This window comes from Xiphias gladius, chromosome 20, assembly GCF_016859285.1.
Source record: "Xiphias gladius isolate SHS-SW01 ecotype Sanya breed wild chromosome 20, ASM1685928v1, whole genome shotgun sequence".
In the NCBI taxonomy this organism is placed as follows: Eukaryota; Metazoa; Chordata; class Actinopteri; order Istiophoriformes; family Xiphiidae; genus Xiphias; species Xiphias gladius.
Window position 1 is genome coordinate 24,266,254 of NC_053419.1, and position 26,023 is coordinate 24,292,276.

Genomic DNA, 26,023 nt, shown 5'->3' on the forward strand with positions numbered 1-26,023 from the left:
AAAGACATTTGGCCAGGGCCTCTGCATCATCTATCACACACACACAGACACACACACACAGGAAAACAGCCAAATTTCTCGCTCTTTGCCGTCTTTTAAGTTGGCAGCTGTCTGGACATGTGCACCATTACCTCCACACCTCCCTGATTATTGGATCCCGCTTCTGTCTGCGATTGAGGATCCACCTTTGATTTTGTCCGTTCAGAAGAGCCGCTGCAGCAACACTCTTTGCTTCATCTCAAAAATAAATCAGATTCATTTTTTATCAACAAGAAGCTCAACTGCCCAAAACTGCCAGATGTTTTTAGACACAGATGTCTCCCGCTGTCTCGATCGTGGACTCAAGACAGACGCGTTTGCTCAGTGAGCTTCACCTGTTTTTCTCTTCTTCCCTTTCAAAAACCTGTCCCGTCTCCTACATGTTGTTGTTGGAACAAAATGTCGTAACGTGACGTAAACACTTCCACATCCAGTCAGAATAGGACAGAGCACTTTGTCTGTTCGCGCCCTCCAGCGAGACACGGAGGAGCGTTTCCTGAGCCACCGCCCCAGTCAGCTGGACATCATTTGTCTCTGCCTTCAGGAACCGCAACAAAAACCTCTCCTTTTTATGATGTGACAACGGTTTGGTTAGGTTTAGCCGGAGAAACTCCTCGGTTGGGGATAGAGAAAGACCAGGGTTTAGTTTAAAATGGCTGCTTCGTGAAGCTCGGAGTCAGAAAACCAGTGTCGTCTGTCAGTTTGAGAGCAGAACCACCAGCTGTCTCTGGTGACAAGGGCTGACGTTTTGTGGACCCACCGATCCACGACCGGCGCGGGACCGATGCGGACGCACTCCCAGGCACACGGACTGTCCCGCGCTCCTAACACGACTCTGGTTGCTTTTGCCGCGTCTTTCCCATTTAATCACATCACAGTTAAAAATTCAAAAGGATTTTAATACCGTTAATCAGTTATCATACACATTCAACTAGAGGCATGTTCTGTAACTGCCGGCTGTGATCGGCTGGAGGGTTAAGTGCAACGTCGAACTGTAGCACTGGCATCATCTTTGGCAACGTGACGTTAATGTGGAGGACCAAGCCTGATGCGAGAAAAATGCATGAAAATAGAGGAATGAATAAAATGCACGAGAAATCAAGTCTATAAATCAGAAGTCATTTATTCCTGGAGGGATTATGGCTGATGGAGAAATCAATCCGAATTCAACGGTAACGTGAACAAATTTATCCTTCTTGAATATTTATAGATCTGTTTCTGAATTTTGTGTATTTTATTCATTCACTTCGTTTCTGATATCTGTTTCTCCCTTTATTATCTCTTTCATGTCCCATTTCTCTAATAAATCCAGTTTGGTCTTCCATATAACACAAACTATTATTTACAATATTCACAATGAGAACATTATTATTACCAACATAACCGAAGCACTGTTGCAATGGGCAGTACGGGAACAAAACCCAGCTCTCACAGTCCTCTATCAGTGGGTGAACTCGGCCTGTTCACCGTGTATGAATGAGATGGTGTGTGTCGCAGTGTGTGAGCTGCTTCCTGAGGCCTTGCTGGGGAGTCACACGGTCCAGCTCGGTCCAGCTGTTCTTCACATCAGGCTGCCGTGATAGACGACGGTGAAGCAGCTCTTCTGAGCTCCTCTGCCCGGCTTCTTCTGGGACTTCTGCCGCCGCCGCCGCCGCCGCCCCCCCGCACAGCACAGGAAACGGGATAAAGGTGAAGCAGGAAGGGAAATGGTCCCGGGACGCTTATGTGGAGCTACGGGAATGAGCCGAAGCAAAGGAGCCGACCAGAGCGTACTGGACCAGAGGAACGGCGAGGTCCAGGTACTCCTGCAGAGACAGAAACAGAGGATCAGGGACAGTAAAACGGGGCTGAGGACGGGCTCCAGACAGCCTCCTTCGCCTTGGGGTTCAGGGACACGTTGTCTCAGGAGACGTCGCCGATTTCTCACAGATATTTTAGACGGATATTTGTCTAATGGACAAAATTACTGGATTTGTCCCGAAAATTAACAATTAACTTGTGATGAAACAAACACTTTAGACGGGGACCAGAATCAGCTGGTTGTGATAAAGGCTGGTCTACATACGCACAGTGGCCACTTCAATAGGTTCACCTGTAAAATCTAACGCAATCCAACAGGGATGAAACAGCTGAACCATTAATCAATTAGCTGACCGAAAGAAAACTGATTGGCGACTATTTTGATAATCGTCCAACCATTTGAGCTTCCCAACTGCTTGTAGCCTACATTGGCCTTGAGCTGGGCTACATTACATGGGGAGGTGTTTCTAATCTAATCCCTAATCTAATTAGAAACACATTTCATTATAATCCAGCACAACGTAGTTGAATTAATGAGCTTCACGTGGCAGAGCTGTACTGGGTTGCAGTAGACTGTAGAGGTGTACCTAATAAAGTGGTCATTTAGTGAGTAAACTCGGTGGTAAAATGCTCTGGAGCTGTGCTCGTTCACGCTGTTAAAATGTCTTAAAATATTTATTCACTTCATGTGAAACATCAAGTCACCAATTTATTTTCTGAGATAAAACTGTTCAATGATTCAAAAAGCATGAAAAACGTGCTACACAAAAAGAACGCCGTAAAGTTTCAGTGGCGTCTACGGGAAAAGTCGAAGTCGCTGACGGATGGTTGATATTTTATACATCTGTATCCGTTTTACTGAATGAAAGTCGGGATTAAGGACACGTTACCTGGTTTGCCATGAGAGAAAGTGTGCGGTCTAAGTCTTCCACCAGCTGTGGGAAAGTGGGTCTGCGGGATGGGACAGCATGCCAGCAGTCTCTCATCATCAGGTACCTGATGAAACCAAAACCAGTGTTACAGATGGATGTGTGTGTGTGTGTGTGTGTGTGTGTGTACGCTTGTGTGGCTGTCTTCGTGAGGACCGGATTTCACCACGCTGGGAAAGTGAGGCTATTTTGGTCCGGTCCTCACACCTTCCAAGGGCTGTGTGAGGGTCAAGACCTGGTCTTAGGGTTCAGGTTCAGGGGCTAGGGAATGCATTATGTCAGCGAGCGTCCTCACAAAGATACAAGTGCAAATGTGTTTTGAGTCTATGGGCACACAGCGACGCAGAAGCACGACCTGTGTTCAAGCCGAGGCCGCTTGTGAGCCCAAACACAGACCTACTGGGACCATCCTTGGGGAGAGTGAGACCGAAATGACTGTTGGTTCCCCGGGGCGGGCGGGAGCGGGGGCTGCTGGGTCTGTGTGTACTCACAGCTCCTGAGTGCATGCGGAGGGTTTTTCCATCCGGTGTCCCTCCTTCAGCAGCTTGAAGAGCTCCTCCACAGGGACGCCAGGGTAAGGAGACCCCCCGAGGGTGAAAATTTCCCACAACAAGACTCCGAACGACCACCTGCAGCAGCAGCACAGAAACTTTACTAAACCCTCAGTGCCTGTGAGCTCTTTTTGCCGATCGGCACACACGGGCGTTAAGGCTTCTCCTATTTAAGTCATTGAAGATAACGTAACGTTATCATTGACATCACATGAAGACTTTGGGTTCATTTAAACTAATAAATCAGAAGACTGCAGATGTGTATTATTTTCCGAAGACGTCACCTCGGACTTTGGGAAACTGCGATGGACATCTTTTGCTATTTTCTGACAGTTTATAGACGAAACGGCTAATCAGTAAAATAATCAGCAGACTAATCAATAACCAATCAAGCGAGAACAAACAAACAGAAAACGGAGGAAACGGCGAGCGTGTTTTCAGAGACTCACACGTCGCTCTGGTGTGTATAGATGCGGTCAAACAAGGCCTCCGGTGCCATCCACTTCACCGGCAGACGACCCTGTAGGAACATTAAAATGTCAGCAGAATCATCCTTTTACCGACGTCCCGTTAAAGTTGGGGGTCGTCTCGCTGCCTTACATTAGTGGTCTTCTTGTAGTAGTCGATGTGGTGGATGTCTCGCGCCAGACCGAAGTCCGCTATCTTCATCACGTTATCTTCTGTGACCAGCACATTTCTGGCCGCCAGGTCCCTGTGGATACACTGAACACCAGAGGGGAGACAGACAGGGTCTTTAGCAGCTTTGTAAATCTTTAAAAACACCTCACTAACATACGCTTTCTTTCTTTATTATCATTAATGGTAAGGTGGCAGTTTTTTAATCAAACAAACAGGAGGAAATGGAGCATTTGTCGGGGACTATTTTCAGCGGCGGATGAATCCACATTTGGTGCTGTAGTGAGTGTTTGTGGCAGCAGGACGGTGTGTGTGTGTGTGGGACTGAGTCACAGTAAACTCCAGTGTGTGTGCTCATGGCGCTGAAGGAACATGTCGCCCAGAGCAACAGTGGGGCTCAGCGATGTGTTTTAATAGTTTCTATGGTTCAGAGGAATCAGATGCATCAGGCTGTGACACACACACACACACACACACACACACACACACACACGGTTCTGTTAGTTAGTCGGAAACATCCATTGCTGGTTTGGCTCTGAACACAGAACATCACCAGACTTATCATCTGTTTTTGCGGGAATGTTCCTTTAGTCATTTTCCCTGTTCAATAACGAATCCGTAGAACAAAAAAATATGATTAATGTTTCCACAGCAGATCTAATGTTCCACCGTAACTGGAATTTCCCACTGGGATTAATTGTGTGCTCTATCCAGGAGGATTCTTCTGTACACCGCGATGAGGAGTTTGCTGGAACTGTCTCCAATCAAAGTGATCTTTCCTGCTCACAGTCTCATCCATCATTTTAAATTTCGGTGGCAACAGCTCAAGTCGCATCAGAGGGGGGAAGGACAGGCTCTTCCACCCTGCTCGATCAATCTCGGAGTGATTTTTCTGGAATGATGGAACATTTTCATCCACCTAAACAAACCTCCTCCGCCTAGTTGGACAGCAAAAAGGTCAGAGGAGCCTCGGGCTCTTCGACAAAGGTCATCCCATAACAAACCTTTGAAAAGAAACAGGAAACTGGGGAAAAATGGCGTATTTCTTGGCTGACGCGTGAGAATGCTTGAGAAACAATATACTAGCGTACTCTTATCTTTATTTTCTAGTTGTTGTCTTGGATATGGATGGACAACTTCATTTTTTCGCCCTTGTAGCGAAGGCTCACGTCTGATTTTTTTCCACAGGCTAAACGGCAGCTTTGCCACCAAACAGAAGGCAGCTCTTTTTTAAAACATCGGGTTTAGCGATTTCCTGCCAAACCTGATTTCTCTGTTCTCAAGGACTTGTCCAGCTATGAGCGGACTGTGCCTCCACAGTGTTCGATTAGCAAACCATTTTCCACCCCCAGACTCCAACAGGTAGGAGTCTGCATCAGTCCCGCGTGATTCAGTCTGGGGCCTCTGACTGTTCAGAACGAAGTCATTATTGGTTTTTCATGTCTGACTTCATAGTTCACCTTGATCATAAATCTGCCCTGGCCTGTAAATGATGCATTTTTCAGATGTGCTGCCTCACACTTCGTGCTGGCGTATAACACGAAGAGCAGTTGCAGGAGTTGTTGTGGTGACCAGAGCCAGATCTTGGACTTCTTCCCTAACTCAGCCAAAGTCCCTCCCTTGGCGATTTTACCGCTCTGCTGGACGTGTGAGCGCTCAGGGGACAGGGGTTTTCCACTGATGTTTTCCCGGCCTTTTGCGACGTTGGCTGTAGAATTTTGTGGCGTTGCTTTCGAAGTAACGTGGGTGCACTTACGGTCCGAGCACAGGCAGGTAACTGTATTGGTTCCTTCTCCCGATCGCTGCGTTTCCACGACACATTTTTCTGGTTCTTCACCCCATTTTGCTCTGCTGTCTCTCGCTCATGTCAGATCCATTTTCACCGACGCCCTGCCGCTGTCTTCCTGTTAACGGCTTGTCCTGTGGAGTGACGCGTACTTGTCTTTGGTCGTTTGTTTTGATGCAGCAGCTGTCCCTGCTAACATCATCACGGCAGAATTGCACAGAGACCTCGGTCGAGATCGTGATGGTATTTCAATTACCCGTGCAGCCCTGCAATCCGCCACTCCGATCTCCACACATCCACTTTTGACTGGAATGTAACAAAGTCATACAACGTGTGGCCCTAAACAGAAATCCTGTTACCGCAGAATCGTTAGGCTGCACAGACTGACCTTCTTTGAAGCGAGGTACGCCATTCCTCTGGCCACCTGGTACGCGGCAGACACCAGCTCCCTGATCTCTAAAGTGCCCAGCGAAGCCTGCCTCGAGCCGCTCCAGTACTCCAGCCCGACCGGTCGCCGGGCGCGGAGGTACTCCCTCAGATTCCCCTGTGAGGCGTACTCCACCACCACGTACAGCGGGCCTGAGAGAGCAGCGGGTGGAGGTTTTAGCCTTAACACCTGCAAAACACATCGCCTCTGAAGGACATAAAGATCCACACACTCACCGTCCTGCGTGCAGGCTCCCAGCAGGTTGATGATGTTCTTGTGTTTACCGATCATCTTCATCATTTCCATTTCAGAGATCAGGTCCGACAGGTCCTTCTCTGTGGCGTCGGCTGCACACGACAACGAGTTCACGCATCAGCCTCATGCTCGATTTAGACATTTTTCTTCTCTGGGTTACGAATTTAAGTTCAAACTTTCTACAGCCATTTCTGCAGAAACCCAGAGACTAAAAAGACGTCCCTGAGACGACAACCTCTCTCTCACCTTTGAGCATCTTCACAGCCACTTTGGAGAGGCGGGTTGGTTTATTTCTGTCGATGCCCACAGCCTCAGCCAGCACCACCTGACCAAAACAGCCTTCTCCCAGGGGCTTCCCCAGTGTCAGCCTGAGGGAAAACCAAGGAGTGTTTCAACTCTGAGATTAGCAGCACAGACACTTTGCTTCAACTGCACGGTGCTACAAACACGCTACAGATAACCGGTCTTTCATTTCTGATCCCCGTGGAGCCAAGTGTTTAGCGGTTTTCAGGCTGTCTGCGACTGTGAAGATGTTCACTGTAGGCCACTTCGCCAGTTATCACCTACAGCTGGAGAGACTAACTTCACCTTCAGCTGTGGACATATGGCTCATAGAGCTGATGCTTTACAGAACATCATGATGATATATGCATGACCACAGCAGAAATCACTGTCAGACAGACGGGGACATTTGACTGATCGCTCCCCGAGTGGGCGTTCAGCCTGAAAACAGACCTTCCTAAAGAATGCAAGCGACTGTGTGGGAGTGGGGGCGTCGCCTCAGGTACCCGTGGGACCGAAATAGGATTCGTCAAATGTGCAACATACAAGCTTCCATTTACGACATGAGATAATTTCCTCTCGCTCATTTTTCACTAGCTTCACTGATCGAAGAAAGACGACATCTGCAGCTGCTGCGCGAGCAGTCCAAAGCCCAGCGGGACAAATCTATCAGCAATCTGTGGCTGGCAGCTGTTTGTGAAACATCACACTTCCGCCATTTGTGATAAGTGTGCAGGCAGCATTTGTGAGCGCCGCTCGGGGTGCGTCTAACAACTCATTTTACTGACAATTATTTCCTAAACCCATCAAGCAATCGCATACTCTATAAAATGGTAAAAATCTGTAAAAAAATAGAATCCAGGGTGATGTCTTCAGTTTGCTTGTGTAAGATTTAAAGATTGTTAAGTTGCTGTCGCATATGAAATACAAAGGCAAAGAGTCCTCACACGAGGAGCTGAAACGAGAGAATATTTGGCATTTTTGCTCGAAAAATGACTGAAATGATAAATCAGTTAGAAAAATAGTTGCAGAAGCTGCTTTCCGTCAATTGACTAATCCTTGCAGCTCTAATTTCGACTGTTTACCTCGTCGTCTACGACAGTTGTCGACGCGCAAACACAAACCGTGTAAAGATGTAAAATTCTGTCTCACGGTATAACAAACCTCCGCGCCGTGTTTTAGCACCCGACGCACCTTTGAATTCATGGATCTGTTACTGAAACTGGACAACGTGGTTCACGCTTCATCAGCTCTGCGGCACCTGAACCAACGCAGCCCCTTGCTGGTTTTTTTTAAAGGCACCGCTGTTTTCGCTCTGAGCGCTGACGGATCCGTGAGCGTGAAGGTTTGTCAGACGCCAGAACGCCGCGCACTGTGGTGTGTAACACAGCGAGACGGGAAAGTTATCACGGCGATCACTTTGTCTTTCATCATGATGATCGTGAGGAAAACTTAACTGGTCTAAACCAGACTGGCAGCGAGGCCGAGGGATGACCACAAAGAGAAGGAGTAAAAGAAAGACAAACTCAAACTAGGAAATGTAAGAAACCGCTCTGTGGGCTCCCGATGATCTTCTGGCAGAACTAAGTAAAGGGTGTTGCCTTCAGCGAAGGCTGGGCCACTGACGGCAAATGACTCACTAAACGCAGGACATGACAAGTCATGGCTCGAGAAATCATCCAGTTGAACAGAAACACGGGAATTCAGGTTAGAAAACTCCGTCATAAAAAGTATCGTAAGGCACTAATTCAGAAGGCGGATTATCGGCAGAGCAAAGTGGGCAATTGGCCCCGTTCTCTAGACCCTCAGACCTTAAGGTCCCACATTTATTGTGTGTCAGTTGGACCGTGTTGATCTACTCTAAGTTCACTTGGGGATGTTCACCAATAAGGCAGTGAGTATCGAGTGAAACGATAAGGACCTCAAGGAGCAACTCTACAATGTTTTAACTTCACATTTTCCGAAAAATACTCTCAATTCCAAGGCCCTGTGTCAACATGTATATTGTCCATATACCAAAATAGATCTTTGTTAAACCAAGTACCAACGGACGCTTCAATCTGTTCCTGTTGATTTCTACTATTCTTTTATGCCTGGTTTCAGACCTCTGGATCAGGTGTCAGACCTCTGGATCAGGTTTTTGTGGATGAGAAGTTTGCATCTGTACAGGTGGTTGTAAGTCGATGTCATGAAAGGGACAGGTGCATACAGGTCTTTCAAAGACCAACAGGGAGTTCGTTAATGTAGTTTGGCTGCTGATCTACAAAATCGACAATTCATTTAGGCTACGTTTCAACACTTAGCACCCGTTGGCCACGATTTGTGTAAACAATCATAATCAATCATATCTCAGACAAATCTGAACACACAGAGAAGAGATGCATATTTTTAGATTCAGTAGATTCTAACACACGTCCATCACAAATAAACGTCCACGAAAACTCGCTTAGAATACGCAGAAAAAAGCTCCTTATAACTGCAGAACTTGGCCGAGAATCATCGGGTTTTTAGGTTTTCTTCAATATCACATTAATCCAGTGATAGTTGTCTGTACATCCTCGAGTACCCTGCTAACAGGAGCTGATCACAGCTGATTCAGCAAACTTAATTTTCCAAATATAAACGTGACAATCCGGAGACACCAAGCTGCGCTCGTCCTGGTCACCTCGGGACAGAGGAGTACGGCTATTAGCTCCCACTCAGCTATGTAAACACACTTCAAACCAACAGCGGGAAAAGCCGATCGTCGCCTTTCCCGGCTTCAATGCGACAAGCCACACGGATTTGAAAACGAAACCTGGAAGCATATTGCTCAGGAAACGAACGCCTTTGTTGTGCATCCGTAGAGTGGTACTGTCCAACCAGAGCTGAGTTTGTAAATTATTTGCTTAACAAGCTTCAGAGTCATGAAAGACAATGAAGGACTGCTCCTTTGAGTCCATATGTGTGAACGGGGTCTTAAAATCTAATATTTATTTGATCCTTTTAGCAGCTGCTAGCAACCTGTACAAGAGCTTCTGTGTCGACAAAACAAAATATCCCCTGATTCCTGAATCACATGAACACAACGTCAGGCTGAATGAATGAAGTGACACAAAATGATCATCAGTCAAAGTCAGATTGTTTTGAGCCGACGTACCGATCCCGAGGCAGCTCCCAGGCGGGATCGTAGGGAAGCTCGTACTCTGACACTCCTGCCAGGATGGTGGTGGCTGCACTGGAGAGACGAGACTTACGCATCAAACACATCCCTGACTGCAGGGAGGACGAGGACTCAACTGACACCTACAGGCAGGAGAGAAGATGTGAGGGCCTTTGTGCTTTATGATCCAGAGGGAGGCGGCAGAAACGGAGGACACACACGTTACCTGTCTCCTCAGAGGAATGCTCTTGGCTAATTTCTGGACGGTTAACTGGCTGCTGAAGTCGCTCTTCTTCGGGGCACAGCAGAGTCTGCAGATGACAGCTGTGGCAGTGAGGATGATGATGATGAAAAACCCAAGGCAGTAGATGAAGATCTCCAAGTAGGTCTGGGAGGGCAGTGGGGAGGGGGGCAGGTCTGAGATGGGAGGAATCAGAGCACAAACATTAACACTCAGGTGTGGTGGATTTTCTCTCTCTCTCTCTCTTCTCTTTTTACTACTTTACTTAAAAAAAAAAAACTGTGGGTGCGGTACGAAAACCCTCCAACATCGTGACGGGCTCATCTTCAATTTCAATAAACGAATCGCGGAGACTGAGCGCAATTCAATCCACGTTGGTTTATTTGTACTGACAACAAGCAGAAGCAAAACCGAGTCGTCTCGAGAGCAACTGCCCGACAAAGGACAGCCTCCGTATTTTACGCCTCAATCTGGGTCTGAAAGGTTTCATCTGGGGTTGACAGATGACGGACTACACTTACAGACTCTGCCTTGAGGATGCGTATCTTCAATCCAATAGTTATCCTGCCCTATTTCCCATCTAACTGATGCCAGGTCACAGTGACCTGGCAGGTTTCCCTGTGTGTCAGTTGTACAATTTAATAGCGACTTCTCTGGGGAGAATTTTAGCATCACTCCCAGACAGCTGACATTCTTTGTCTCAGTCGAACCTACACGGTTCCCGGGCCTGCCATCCGGATCCCAGCCACCGCCTGACGACATGCTGCGGCCAACATAGCTTCTTTCTGTTGGCCAGGTCTTCACGGAGACAGTGGGTAAGCTCCGTCAGTACGATGTATAGCCCCTGAGGTTTCCGGGTATCTTCACTTACCGTCCACAACAGTGAGCCATGCAGTGTGGTAGGAGGCTCCGATGGAGTTTGCCGCTAGGCAGGTGTACTCTCCGGCGTCATCCAGAGTGACGTTCCTCAGAGCCAAAACCTCCATTTCTTTATCTGTTGTGTTCAAACCTGCAGTCTAAGGCAGAGAGGAATGCGACGTTAAGTAAATATGAAAAGTCAAACGCAGATGTGTGTGTTTGTGAACGGGTAAAGTTAATCTGTGCAATGAAACTTTGGTAAGACTTCTACACAGAGCCCAACCGACACTGGATTTCTGAGGCCGGTATTGATATGCGAGAGTCAACAACCCCAAAAATACAAACATTAGAAAGAGTTAATATACACAAAGATCCATAACAGGGGCCAGTTTACAGCTGGCCGACAAAGTCCAACCCCACAAAGGCTCAGCTTATGTTAGAAAACAGCAGATGTCAAAATGACCCCACTGTCCCCCGTGTCTCTCGTCCCAACCCAACCACTCGAGGCAGACGGACGCCCACCTTGAGTCCGGTTCCGTCGAGCGTTTAAAATATTTTTAAAAAAACCTGTTGTACAAGTGTATCACGAGGAAGGAAACGCATTCTGCACGTTACCCAGGTTGTATCGTTTGTTTTGTGAGTAACGAGAAAACTTGACTACTAACTCCCGGTGTCGTGTTGGAGGATTTGGAAGAGGATCGGGGGAGGTTTCCACGCTGTGCAGCTGTGCGTAAAGTAAGCAAGATTTTGGAAAAGTCGTTCCGAGCAAGTGGAAACACGATCAACTGATAACGTGGATCCCATTTCTGCCTCCACAATCGGCAACGGATCTTGTTCTTTTTTATTCATTTTGATCGGTTATGTATTCCCAGCCTCCGCCGGGCAGCCCTCCGGCTTTTACCTTGGGGATATCTGGAGGTAACAAATAAGGTCCGGCACTGGGACTGACAGGACTCATGCGTTGAGACGTTTATGGTTAAGAAATGAGCTAAAAGCCTTTTTTTTTTGTTTTTTTTAAATCGCCCAGTCATCAGACATTCATTGTATTCAGCCTTTCTTGTGATTGGAGAGGGAACATTATGAAACGTGCAAGGCTCATGGCTGCGTTCCAGTCCCAACGGACCACACTGCCCGAGTGTCTTTCATCACGAGTCCACAGTTGTGGTTCAGCTTTGCTCTGACAGAGAGAAATGAAACCAGTGTCATGCAAAAAAAAAAAAAAAAAGAGACTAGCTCAACCACCGCCGGTGAAGGTTGAAGCAAATACAAATCACTTTTATGTCAATGAATCACGCCAGACCTCCTGACATGCTGCCGCTATACAGCTTAAAAAACAGTTTATATATAACTAACTGCAGACAAAAGTGTGAGGTACTAACATTTTATCTTTATCCACAAAGTTGGCTTTCTTTGCGATTGGCCGTGCTTTCCCCAAGTATCAAATTTAAAGTATGCTGGTACCACATTTTTAAATAGTACAGGGGCCCGATGTTGTGTCGCAGCAGCCACACTTAGCTACACCCTCTACGTTCTCAGTACCGACAAGCCTTTTTCAAACTAGCTATTTGCACCATTAAAACTTAAGGAATAGCTAAGCTAGTAAAGACTTAACGTAACGTGTAAATGAGTTGCTATGGAGACATCTGTAGAGCCGTCCAATCAAAAAAGTCCACAGGAAGTCACCGTAGCAATACAAGCAGTAACGTGACCTCCAAAAAAAAGTTTTATGGGCCAAACAATGCGTTAAAGTTACCCGACGATACTTTGCAAATGTGGGTTTGACTTTGTTTTACTTGTTGATGCAGACACGGAGAGCGGTTGCAGGATTAACCTGAAGGGTTGCGACGATGACTTAGGGGGATATCGACCAGCCCTACTTGACCATATTTCAAATTATTTCTTATACTTTTTAACACGTATGGCCAAGCGAGTTTTATCAGTTTGTTCAGCCAGCTGCCCAACAGTTCCACCTGCATTTAGCAACAAGTCATCTCTATTTAAAAACTAGGTTCTGTGGTTAAATTCTTGAGCAAATCTCCATTTATGCTGTGACAAGGCCGAGTTTCGACCTAAGAACGGCGGGTTCAACTGGCCCGGGGTAAACCTGTTCGTACTGTACCCACCTTGAGAACGAGGACATAGGGGTGTCCGTTCGGTCCCACTCTGCTGCCGTTGACAACGATGTGTTTGAGCCACTGGATGAGAGGCTGCGGGTCGCTGAACACTCGACACACAAACTCCACGTCGCTACCAACTACAGCGGTTTGGTTTGCCGGCAGACCGGCCTGCAGGATCGGTCTGTGAGGAGAACGCTCTGGAAAAGACGGGTTTGAAAAATTTAAGAGCTGAACAGGAACACATAAACAAGGGCCGTACTGAGAGAACTTTCAAAGTGAGCTGGTTTCAATTTAAAAAAAAGCCCACGTCTTTTTCTCTCTGTTTCAGCCCTCTGTCCAGTCCAAGCCGGTGTTTTTCTCATCGAAAAACTGGGCTTTTCCACAACTGTCTCCAGAGAGTGTAAATCTTAGGACACTAGCTGCGTGTTTTGGTGTTTACGGGGAAATCAGAGCAAAAAATGCTGTGTAAGATGATAATGCCATGGTAGGGGAAGAACTTAACCCTCTCTGTGACCACTCATTTTAACACTCGCAGCACAAGTGTCAGAGGGCTGCTGGTTAACGTGCAGTTTTTATGAGCTGCAATGAAATAAAATAAAAAGTTTCATACTCCAATTTGGTTGCATTCAAAATAGTATCACCAGAAAAGAAGCCACTCAAATGCTGATCCTTTCTCTACCGAACTTTACTGCTCTCCTTCGCTCGGACTCTACACCGCAGCATTTCACTACATATGATGTGAAACGCTGCTTAGACGCACCGGTGAGACTGACTCTGAGTTTAGGCACCCTGGTCGGCAAAAACACACAGATTTACTGATTGGCAAAGACCGGTGTAGAAAAACCTTCAGGCAGCAGCTTCTCGGGTTTATCCGCCGCTGACGTCACTTCCTCCAGTTAAAAAGACAAACGTTTCCATCAGCAGGTCGTATCAGCTGTTGCTAGTTAATGTTAACTGTGTGAGTAATCTGACGACGGAACAGAATGAAACTTGTCTGCTGTCGGTTTGTGTGTCTGTACTCTGCCAAAGATCCTTTGTGAGGGAAGAAGCTCCGCTCTGTAACACCACCGTAGAATCAGACAGTTACTGAGTGTTTTCCGCGGTTTCAAGTTCTCCAAGGGACGGAGACGTCTTCACTCTAGAGGATCGCCTCAAAGATACATGTTTAATTAAACACTGCACGTCGCCTGCTGCTACGTAAATACCGGTATCGGATCTGACTCTGCGTCGGCAGACACCAGGTATCGAGAGACTCGGATCGGGACTCGACCGGGGCATCCCTGATTAAAACCAGAGACAGGTGTTCACAGAGGGCAGGAGGGGGCCGGACCGAGGTTGAACGGGTGAGACCGCGCTGCGTCTGTCTCTCTGCCAGATGCTGACCGGGATGAACAGTTTTTTTGAGGTGTTTCGATGTGAATAAAGATCTTTTTGGAAACAACCTGGAAACATTAGCTTGCTGTGGACAGATAGGTTTCTTACCAACTACATCCAGCAGGTAGGTGTGTTTGAGGCTCCCATATTCATTCTCCACCACACAGGTGTAGTTCCCTTTATCAGATGGAACCACTGACTCCATTATGAGAGTCCACATGTGGTCTCTGATCTGAAAGATGGAGGATCGATAGAGAAAAAAAAAAATGACTTCAAACAACTGGTCGGGCCTCCGTTGTTTTTCTCTTTACCTGAACGGTCAAACACACACCTTGAACCCTCCGATTCTTTGGTCTTTCCTGAACTCCTTCCCGTTCTTGTACCAGCGCAGAGAGGGAAGGGGGTTTCCAGTGGCTTGGCATCGAAACTTCACAGTCCTACTGGCTGGAACGGCGTGGAGCTGCTTCTCCATCTTCTCTGGAATTACCCACTGAGGCGCCAGCGCTAGCCAGGAGACACCGGCATGATTACAATCATTTGTGTTTGCTCTGATTCTTGTTTTCAACACACAAGCACCGCAGCAAAGGAACAGAGAGACGAAGAGAAAACAAACGTTTGAGACTTACGTTGGAGCTTTTCGTTGCTTGTTGAAAATTCATTGGAGAGTTTGTTTTCCTCTGAGGATGACTCATCGTCTTCTTCATCTTCAGAGGATTTTACTGCGGCAGCTACAAAAGAAGTTGGAAGTTTAAGAGCTGGTCAGAAAACCGTCGCGGTGTGTGTGAGCAAAATGGAGGAGTCAGATTTTAAGGCGTCTTAGTGGGAGTCTCACAATTTCCCTCCAAGAGACAATGAAAACAGTTTGCGTGTTAACCTCTGACCTCTCACCCCGGCTCGGTGAAACGGGTCGCTGTGAATGAGGCCTTAAGCCTTCCTACTCAATAGCCGGGCAGACAGGAGCTGTCGCCACAGCACAGCACTACACCCAACCACTTCCGAAACTTCAGAGACCTCCTCCCCATCTGCGCCGACCGTTAACAGCATGCTGACCACACACATCCCTCCAGAGCCTCCCTGCTCTGGGACTGCACCAAGATCAGTAAGATCCCTCTCAGAGTTAGACCCTCTCCCCGACCCAGGAAATGCTGCAACACCCTGCCTCGGTATCCAAACATAATAAAACAGCAGTGGTACGACTGCTTTCTTCCTTAATGACTAGAGGAGTCAAAGCTTTGAGAATATGCTAAGGTACAGACCCGAATCTGTACGTAACTTGCGTATTTTTCAGCACGCTTGGTGAAAATGTGTCAAATGGTCTAAGGTTTTCACAGATGCTCACATCTGAAGCAGAATTAGCAACGACTGCAGGGCATCGATTAGCGATCATTGACATTACCGGTCAGTCTTTCCTGTGGAGCTCTGCGTGTTGCTCTGAAAAAAACAAAAAACAAACTGGATGTAAACGTTAAAGCAGCAGGAATCTGGATGAACAAAAACTGACGTGTCCAAACGTGAAAAAACGATGTTACATTACAGCTGCTAGCACCAGCGTGTTAGCAGGCTGATGTTAGCATCCGTGCCTTGGCTCAGCCTCACAGAGCTGCTGGTCTCCAGCTGACACATTGGGCCTGTTAGCTACTGACTGGTCTAGCCGCCGAGGATGAAGGTTGGTAACGAAGCTCTGCAGGACTGCTTTCCTCTGCATATGGCGTATGCCCCCAATCAGCCTCTAATTCAGAGTGCTTCTGGAGTTAAAGTCAGACTGAAGGTGAACAGATAGAAAAACAACCCTCTGGGGAGCTGGGAAAACTGTAAAACCATGTGTTGTGGTACTGAGAATACAGATTATGGTAAATGTGCAGCTTCTGTTAAACACATCAAACAGTTTATAAAAAGACCAGTGGGCCTGGTTAGACGGGGCTGGGATTCAGCGATGCTTCTTTACCAGAACTGAGAGGAGCTCACAGCACTTAGAAGACTACTTTTCTGTTTAACCGGGCTTATCCTCCGTCTCAGGAAGCGGAGAGTGTAAGGGACGGAAGCGGTTTGATTTCCCGAAGAATAAACCTTCATTTTGAAAGGGTGGAACTGAGCGAGGTGGGAAACTAAAACCAGGCTTTGTTTGTGAAAGCAGAGAGCAGCAGAGAGGCTAAATTTGATGTGTTCTTGATTGAGAGAATAACAAGAATTTATGGGCTCAAAACAACAGTATTACATAGACTCACACTCAGCTGGAGTCCAGATGGTTGGGACAGAAAATGCAAACACGCAGAGAAGGTATATACATACACAACACGCACAAAAACAAACAGTCAGAGAAAGGAATAGGACTGTTTCCTGAAAAAGGGCTTTGTTGTGTTCCTGCAGAGCTGATTGGCCACAGGGAGCCTGAGTGGCCATAACACACTCAGACCGTGCATCTGTTACTCTGTTACTGTGTCTGGACGGGACATACAGACCATAACCAGCACCCTGAGAGCCAAGCCTCGGTTGCACCATGAACAATCAGCCTAACCAGTTTCAGATGCTTCAAAGCCGAAAGCGGCCAAACCTTAAAAAAGGTCACTTTCCTATTAAAGAAGTTCGCTCATTGGAAACTTTTATAACCTGCCATATAATACGGAGTCTAAAACCCTACGACCACAGAGCTGGGATCAGACATGAAAGAGCCCTCGGACAAAAGAGGGAAAGGCTCCAAACGACAAACACGTGGGTTAAAAAAGGTTAAAAGCAACCGGCAGCACCGCTGTCTGCGAACTTTACTTCAGTCTACCACGCAGAGGGACCTAGCGACCAGAGGGACCGTCCTGCTCGATGAGCTTACCGAGGCAGGCTCCAAACCAGGGGGATTAACCCAACACAGGACCGGGGAACGTATCTCATTAAGATCATGAGATATAAGTTAGAGCGGCAGCAATTAGTCCGTCACCAGAAAAAGAATCAGCAACTGTTTTGATAATCAATGAATCCTGTTGATCATTATTTGAGCAAAACTTCCAAACATTCGCTGGTTAAAGCTCCTAAACGTGATGATTGTTTTTTGTTTTTTCTTCAGTCATTTCTGATCGCAAACTGAATATTTTTTGCCTTCTGGCCTGTTTGGTGAATGAAACAAGCAGTCTGAATACATTACCTCGGGCTTTGGGAAATGATACTATTTTTTGACATTTCACAGACAAACCAGTTAATCGCTTAGTTGAGCAAGTAGTCAGCAGATTAATCAATAACTCAAAAAATCATTAGTTCCAGCCCTAATTTATTATTTTCAGTAAATCGAGCTCCCAGCCTTGTACTTGTGGTGTACAGAACATTAAACAACATATTTTTGATTTAAGCATCATCACAAGTTCATCTTGTTTCTTAGTGAACAGATTCAGATGAAATGACGCAGTTGCTCGTTGTGGAGGTTTGAGCCCGTCAGCCAGAGAAAGACCCGAACACTAGCGAAGCAGATTTGAGCTAATTTAGCTCACATTTATTCAGTTTCTACATCAGTGGTATATTTGACGTCACTCAACAATATTCAAAGTACTCATGACGTTAAAATGCCGTCATAATAATTAGTTATCAGTCATAGGTGCCCGCTTAAGGTAATAATGACAAACTGCTGTTAACATCTGAGGGTCAAGGCTGCAGCTATTTAATGATTAAACGTTTGGTCAATGAAATGTAAAAACACGACTTCCCAGAGTCCACGGTGACGTTTTTAAATGTCTTGCTTTGTCCAACAAACACACCAAAACCCCAAAGAGATTCAGTTTACATCGATAAAGGACAAAGAAAAGAAGCCAATCCTCCCACGTGAGAAGCTGGAACGTTAGAAACTGTAGCTTTTGGTTTGTTTTTTTTAACCATTTTTTGCCTAATAAATAACTAAAACGATCAATCAATTATCAAAATTAGTTCAGATTATTGTTCCGTCAATCAACTAATGAAATATTTGACTGATCTTTCAGCTCTGTTATCAATTACTGAAAATTTCCCACAGTGAGGTCTTCAAATATCTCGTTTTTTAGTCGGAAGAATATGAAGATATTCAGTTCACAATAATATAGAAGAAAGAAAAGCAACAAATCCTCACATTTAAGAAGCTGGAAACTATATTTGGAATATTTGGAAGTTTTACTCGATAAATGACTTAAATGCTGAATCATCATCAAAATAGCTGCCGCATAACTTTCTGTCTATTGACTGATTAATCAACTAATGGTTCCCGGACTGACTGATGTGGACCACAAATACAGGCCTGGAGTTTAGTTCAATTCAAAGAAAATGATCAGTTTCTTTTGCAATATTGCTCGGAATCACAGTTAGATCATTTCCTGAAATTGTTCGGCTCCACTGGAGAGACAAAAACTAATGTCGTCCACACTCAGACATCTGCGAAGTACGTTACCTGTGTCTGTGTCCTCTGTGGCCGGTCTGGACTGAGCCTGAGGAAACGGGACCAGCAGAACCAGCAGGATCCAGGAGAGCAGCAGCAGGAAGCAGCGGGGGGACGACATCGTGTCCTAATACATCAACTTACTTGGACTTCCAGACTGGGAGCACACTGCAACACACAGACAATAGAATTAGGTTGACAAAACAAGACGCTCACGATCCTCTCCGCTTTCTCCACTTACTGCAAATGTGTTTACATCACACGCCGACCATTTTCCAAAGCAAACCATCAGTTTTAACCTGGATTACCGCCCTTCAAAAGCCAAGGGTTTCCAATCATTTCACGGAAGTAGGGCGGCAATTAGTGATTATATTTACGCTTGATCAATCAGCCGATTAAAGGACAAGTCTGGCGATATCCCATATTTCTCTTATGGTTAACAAATCCCATGAAAAGACCAAAAACCAACACAGAATGTCTCCTACCAACAAGTACTGCTTACGTATCCAAACCCTGATATGTCTTAGTCGTCCGTGCCACAGCGCTCCGGTGTCGTTAAAAAACCCACACACTTTCCCAGAGTCCGGGGTGACGTCTTCAAATGCTCTGTTTTGTTGAACCAGCCGTGCAGAGCCCAAATAAATTCAGTTTACTATCATATACGACAAAGAGAAGCAACAAGAGAAGCTGGAGCCATCAAATGTGTGACATTCCTTCGAGAAAAGACTGGAACGACCCATCCCAAATGAAGAAAGATGCGCTGGAAGAAGTCGAGAAGATTTAACGGGAGACCTGGTTGTCGCGGAACACGATCCGCTCGGTTTCGGTCGCCGGTGTTTGAAGTACACACGCACTGGCATAGAAACCCCGCCGCCAACGAGTCTTTCTGTGGTGTAATTACAGAGCCATGCAGACGCACCAGCGCACAAGTATAAATGCTCCCAGTGGCGCAGGACAACTTGTGTAGGCTCTGTGTTGATCCCACGCAGGAATATAAACCGGCCTCGAGTTCGTGAATGCGAAGGAGGTGTTGACAAAAATGGTGCTCTACTGATTGACTGATCTCCATGAATAAATACTGCTCGACTGTATCAAATAAAGAGAGGTGGCTGGTTCTGCAGTAAGAGCCTCTTTGTTTAGGCATCGCTCCGGTTGAGTCAACATATTATACCAGAGAGAAATCTGAGATCCAGCAGTTAGAAGAAAGAATAAGTTCATTATCTGACTCACACATTCACCATAGCTGTGTAGTTTTTTTTTAATTTTATGACTCAGGGGTTGGGTTTTGACGGATTCTCAAATCATCTCCAGCTGCTGTGGATGACCTTAATCAACCAGATGATCCACTGGTCATTTCATCGTCAAGGAAAAAAGTGAATCATCTGCATAGTTCCAGCTTCTCCCGACGTGAGGAATTGCTTCTTTTCTCCCTCTACATCGTTGGAAATTTCAGCATCTTTACATCTCTGACGGTTTTTTGGGCAAATTGTTCATTATTCTCTGACATTTCAGAGACTATTGGATGAATCGATTATTCAGAAAAATGATCTACACATTAATCAATAACGTAAATAATCACTGGAAGCCTTTGAGCGTCCGTGAACGCAGCCACAGGGGAAGCTTTCACATTAGTCTCTGCTCACTTTACCACAGGACAGTAAACGACTAAAAGTAAAGAACAGCACAGAACAAAATGTTCTCAAACGGCATTCGGGTCTCCTCCAGCTGTTCATTCACATAACAGTAGTGAATGCAAATATGCATTAACTTCGTTTTCTTTTGCCAAGTTTCTGGAAAGTCAGAGTAAATTTGCACCCAATTTGGATGGAAACCTGACTAATGGCTGGTAGGAAGAGAGAAAAATCACACTAGAAAACCTGGGACATGATGGGAAAATGGTAAAAAACCACCAGCACGGTCCTTTTCACAAGTGGAAATGGGAACAACTTGTCCGCTCACCCCTCACCGGCCGCCCCCAAGCAGTACTCCGCACACCCGCCGTGCTACCCTGCGGGCTGCTCACACCCGTGCAGCTGTTTCCCAGAGCGGCGGAAGACATGGCGACTGGGCCCCCCCCTTAGTTCACCTGTGACTACTGAATATCCGTCAAGTGTCAAACACAACGTTGTGGCAGTAAATCACACATAAAGCCCTAAACAAACACCGGCAGACGCCAACACCATTTGCCGCATGTGTCCCCATGAAAGTGTGAAACGGTCCTTCTCTGGTAAAAACATTATCCCGGTGTGGGAGCTAAGGAGAGAAAACACAGCCCCGGCAATACACAAACATTTCACGTACAGAATCGAAGGGCCGATAGACACAGCGACCGAGCTCTAGAGAAGAAGTTAACTTCAGTTAGAAAGTGGCCTGGATACTGAAGGAGCCGTGGAGGACAGTAAATACGAGGAGGACGCTCATCATCTTATGAGCCTCGTAAACAAGATGAGAACCGGTCGGCTGCCGTCGCTGAGGCCTCAGCCTGTACCCTGCGGCTCCGACAACCAGGTCATTACAGAGGACAAGCGCCGCCGGCCGCGTCGCTGCTGGCGCACTGATCCATCTCATTACCGGGTCCGTCCTTCAGCTTCGCGTTGCACAGACGAACGTGCCCGCAGAGAATGTGCGTGGGGCTGAGGGTGGCGTCCCCCGGGTGTGATGCGTGCCACAGTGGAGCGTGCCGTGTTTATAAAGACATATTTAATACATTAGACTAACACACATATGGAGCACACACTCGCAGGCGGCCTCTTAAATTAATTAGGCTGTTTGTGAGCATTAAAGAGTTTTATGTGAGCGTCGGGCTGCTGCACACGAGGGACCTTCACAAAAACCTTCATGTTGCCAACTTTTTCTTGTTTTACACACTGGCTCGTTCTGAGGCCGTCTGGAAAATGCAGCGGTCTCCCTCCCTCCCACACAGCGACATATCCAGCACCGAAATGGAAGCTTGCTCCGAGCTAGAGCCCGTTGTGCCGTATACTGTGCTACGGGCTGACTGCAGCCTTTATCCACATAGATCCGTATCAACGTATACGTCAGACAATGTGTAACAAGAAATTGCTGCACGGAAATGTCACGCGTTTGAGGTCGCAAACTCTTAAGGCACTTTTGTTTGGGCAAAACAGGCCAAGAGATAAAAAAAAAAACGCTGTGGTGTAAATTGATTCAAGATGGCCTGAAATCCAGTTGCTCAAACCACCACAGCAGGAGGTTGGAGATACACTCGAGCCAGATGTCTCTTCCAAAACAAATTCACAATCTTCCACTGAAATTAGCCTTTGTTCTCTGCCTCGATAAAAAAAGGCTTCCACACATAGGATCAAATACAAGGAGCTCGGAGCCGCTGTAGCGTTTATCCGATCCCCGATCAGCTCGACCCCCGGATAATCGGTGTGTGTGAGGTAGAGCCACGAAGATGACAAACATTTTGACTTGCTCCTAGTTCATAAATACAGTTGTTTCATGTGTCTGGATGGCCGGCGGCTAATTGACGCCACACGGGCTGCTACTGTGGCAAGCTCTTCTTCTCGTGGTGTCTTTGTCAGTTACAAATGCCAATTCGAAGTGAACCAACGAAACAGCCGATGTCACCTCAGTGCAGATACATCGGTGTCGGTGGATACGTTGGCTAAGACGTGACCGAAAACAAAAAAAATGGCAAGCTGGGTTCGAGATTATTTGGAACAACTGTGTCTCCATTAGTAGTGCGTCCACCAGAGAGCACCGACACGTTGGTTTTTCAACTGCAAAATGTCCAGCTCAGGCTGCGTCTTGGTCAAAATATGGAAAAAGAAAAACTCATCTAAGGGCCCTGTACCAAGATTGTTTGTTTATGTTACTATTGGCTGGTGTATCGTCGTCGGATTTTGTAAACAACGTCGGTAGAGGCCTAAAAATCCAGTGTTGGCCAGGCCGGAATATCAAGAGGGGCCCCCGCTGCTGTAGGAGGAGCCAGTTTGAGGCCGGTCCTCAGTGTTCATTCCGAGAGAAGAGCCATTTCTGTTGGGTGCCGTATCCTCATTGTCAATTACACTTCCTCCAAAAACACCGTCACGTTGCCGGTGCAGAGGTATTTTAGTCAAGACTCGCTGTGCTATTTGATTCTGTCGACGATCCTCAGCCCTACCTGGACTCTTTCTGAACACAACCGTCACACAACCGTCTGTGCACACGCTCTCACCAAAAGGACCTGGACGGTTATTTCCCTCTTTCTGCAAATCCTTTAATCCTCTCTAAGACTCTATTCCCAAGCTTTTAAATAACTAGCTCCCCCCTCCCTGTTCAGCTTCCCGTGCCGAAGCCCTCACCTACACACCACATTCTGCAGCAGGCTGGCAGCTCTGAATAGTTGTCATACTAACACGCCAACCGCCGATGCCAGCGAGCGCCCAACAGGAAGAGAGACCTGAAGGGGAAGAGGAGCTCCTCCTTGGAACCGCCTTTCAAATGAACTCAATTATAAGTTGTAGTAGGAGATTGGGAGGATGGGTCACCGGTTCGGAGCTGTTAGTGGTTCAGCCCTTCGGCGCGACACCACGAGCTGAGATGATTTCACAGCTCAGCCGAGCGGCGACAGGTCGACGTCAAATCACTGCTCTCGTAACCACGCACCGTAAAAGTCCCATTCACCGAGCCGCTGCCGGGACACGGCGGGTCAGGAGAGTGGGGCCGGCGGCCAGAACCAAGCACACGCGACACATTTTTAACCTCAACTACAAGACGTAGCTGTGAACACCGGGCTAGTAACAGACGAATGACATACTTAACTCCCCTACAGGGTACGTTTAGGGGACAGGACGAAGCCCTCAGCTCATTCACCTAAGTGGAAGTATCAATACTCAGGGTACATTTACTCAAGTGCTGCACTTAACTACAGTTTGAGGCACTTCACTTGGCTTTTCCGTCGTATGCTCCTGTACCTCTGCTCCACTTCTGACGGGGAACCGTGTATGTTTCACTACACGGCATCGATTCCAATCCTTCAGTTACTAGCCACTTTGAAACTAGGGTTTTTACAGATAAATCCCAGCGTCGGCTGGTACAGGGGTTCTGCAGGTTGGCCAAGTAAAAGCGGAGGATTTACTTTAATACCACGTGGAGTAAAACGTAATCCTTTTTTCCAACCGCGACACCGACCGGAGTACGAAAGGTGTCGACGAAAACCAGCAGGGAGGCCCGGGCCTAGAATTATTCACCGAGGGCATGAATCAATACACATTTATATCTCGTTCTCGCCGGCGCTCTCCAGCTGTGCATAACAAAAATGCCCGATTAAGTCATGAATTGATCATTAAACACGACCTGGACCCGGAGGAGCAGCAGCAGAAAAACGGAGGAATAAATGGATGAACGCTTTAACCGATGAAAACGGTAACTTCTAGGTTCTTTCTTCCAGGTCTGGAACAATGGTGCTGGAGATTCTCCGGCCAACATCCGACGGCGTGTTATAGATGAAAGTACCCAGCAGCATATCGGACGGTTCAAATTAACTCCACTCCGACTAAATACAACTACAAAATGCCACGAATGCACAATGATCTAGTAATGCAACATACAAGCGTGGGCATAACACTCACGTGAGCCATTTTACTGCTTCACTCGTGAGACTAAAAGCAGGTTCGGCCAATGTTAACCAACTAGACACTTTCACTGAAGCAACATCTGGCGGCCTGGGACCGTTTTCCAGTTGCTGGGCCAAACGACGTGATGGGCTCATAGAAGAAGAAAGGAAAAGCTTTACTGCCCAACGGCAGAGCAGCAGCAGCAGCTCAGACGGACTCCACCCGGTCTGATGGCAGCAGGTATCTGTCTCTCTCTCACGAGACCCTAAACCTTCACCCGTGATACCGTACCTGCCGATAAGGGCTCGCGCACTTTCACCCAAACCGCGCGCCGTTTACCGAGCCTGCGGGACCACGCGCACAGCACAGTCCACGTCCCGCTGCTCCGGCGTGTCCCTCGGTGACACCGATATCACTTCCCCCGCCTCGAGTGCGTCCCGTTAACAGCGGCCAGACGCTTTCGCTCGAGTAACGCGGGACCTCCGCTGGTAACGGCGTGTCTCCCTCGTCCGTGGCGGTGGAGCAGCTTCTGCCGGGGCGGGGAGCGCGAGTGGGTCCGCTCGGCGAACCGCGGGTTTGCAAACGCGACACCTGACGAGTTCCTCGGGCACGAAGCACTCGTACGGAGGAAGCTACCCGGTCGGAAAGCGACCCCCCCCCCTCAGCCCCGGTCAGGCCGGTGCTGCGGCGTTTGACTGCTCGTTTACAGCCGGGGCCGTGCGGTCGGCTCCCGCGAGGCTGCTCGTGCAGAGAGTCGTCTGCGGAAAACTCTACCTGTGTCGGCCGCTAAAGTAGGTCCGAGGACGCGGGGTCGACGTCGAGCCAGCACGGGTCCCCTGGTCCGGCTGTGGCTGCGGTGCCGTCCCGGGACAGGATACAACTTTTTTCCTTTTACGTGAGCAGGCTCGTCTCTCCACCTGACGCCTAACGGCTCTCGCGCCGAAGCTTCAGGTGACTCGCACGGACGCGTCTGCGGGAGCGGATCCCGGGCCCCGGCGGTTTCACTCCGAACGAGCCCTTCGCCCCTGGAGGGAAAACGTGGAAAACGCGCAGCTCATCGCCGCTACGGTCGGAATACGGACTGCGGGGGGAGAAGAAACGCCCACAGGGGGAGTTTCCTCCCACTCACCGCTTCACCCACCCACTCGATTAATGCCCCGCTGCCACCGATTTATCGACTCCATTTTCCGAGTGGCGCAATCGTGCAATCCATCCAGCCTCGTGCACGGACTTCCCCCAGGAGCCGTGTGTGTGTGTGTGTGTGTGTGTGTGTGTGTGTGTTCGCCACTCCCTCCTGTTTTCCTCGGAGCAGGAAGAGAATGATTTGTTTCCACTTTGGCTCGTTAGAGATTAGAAAAATGGAGGAAGCTCATTTAAACCAGAAAACAAAACAAAAAAAGAAAAAGAGCATCCCGCTCAGCTGGCGGTTTATCAGGTCCACCTGGGCCTGGCTGGGACCCTGCCCGGGACCCTGACAGCCTCCTCCTCTCCACATCATTCAGGTCTACATAAGGTCCTCATGTCCCCCCATCCTCCAGCCCTGCTCTTTCAGAGGGACCGGGTCAAGGTCTAGTTCTGAAAGCATAGTTTTAGGTCAAGTAGAGTGCATTTGCTGCACAGTTGTGTTGAATCAAATAA

General features: G+C 47.6%; 1 protein-coding gene across 2 annotated transcripts; it reads right to left on the reverse strand.

Annotated features, from left to right (window-relative positions):
• Positions 1–917: 917 nt before the first annotated feature.
• fgfr1b (fibroblast growth factor receptor 1b) lies at positions 918–25,555 on the reverse strand. Of its 2 annotated transcripts, none has more exons than XM_040157270.1 (17): positions 25,160–25,555; positions 18,834–18,989; positions 15,064–15,165; positions 14,769–14,941; positions 14,546–14,669; positions 13,070–13,260; positions 10,960–11,104; positions 10,074–10,264; positions 9,845–9,990; positions 6,670–6,791; positions 6,405–6,515; positions 6,130–6,320; positions 3,920–4,042; positions 3,769–3,839; positions 3,260–3,397; positions 2,730–2,835; positions 918–1,844 (listed from the first exon to the last, which is right to left on the reverse strand). In XM_040157270.1, exons 2-17 carry the CDS (start codon positions 18,940–18,942, stop codon positions 1,761–1,763), a joined length of 2,127 nt encoding a protein of 708 aa, XP_040013204.1. In that variant the 5' UTR covers positions 18,943–18,989; positions 25,160–25,555; the 3' UTR covers positions 918–1,760. The 2 variants fall into 2 exon arrangements, with proteins under 2 accessions (XP_040013204.1, XP_040013205.1); XM_040157271.1 differs by lacking the exon at positions 25,160–25,555 and adding an exon at positions 24,677–24,696.
• Positions 25,556–26,023: the final 468 nt, after the last annotated feature.

Coding starts and splice junctions, on each gene's coding strand:
- fgfr1b (XM_040157270.1), bottom strand. CDS start 18,942: ATGTCGTCCCCCCGCTGCTTCCTGCTGCTGCTCTCCTGGATCCTGCTG. Junction 6,516..6,669: donor GGCTGTGAAGATGCTCAAAG/GTGAGAGAGAGG, acceptor TGTCGTGTGCAG/CCGACGCCACAGAGAAGGAC. Junction 3,840..3,919: donor ACTACAAGAAGACCACTAAT/GTAAGGCAGCGA, acceptor ATGTTCCTACAG/GGTCGTCTGCCGGTGAAGTG.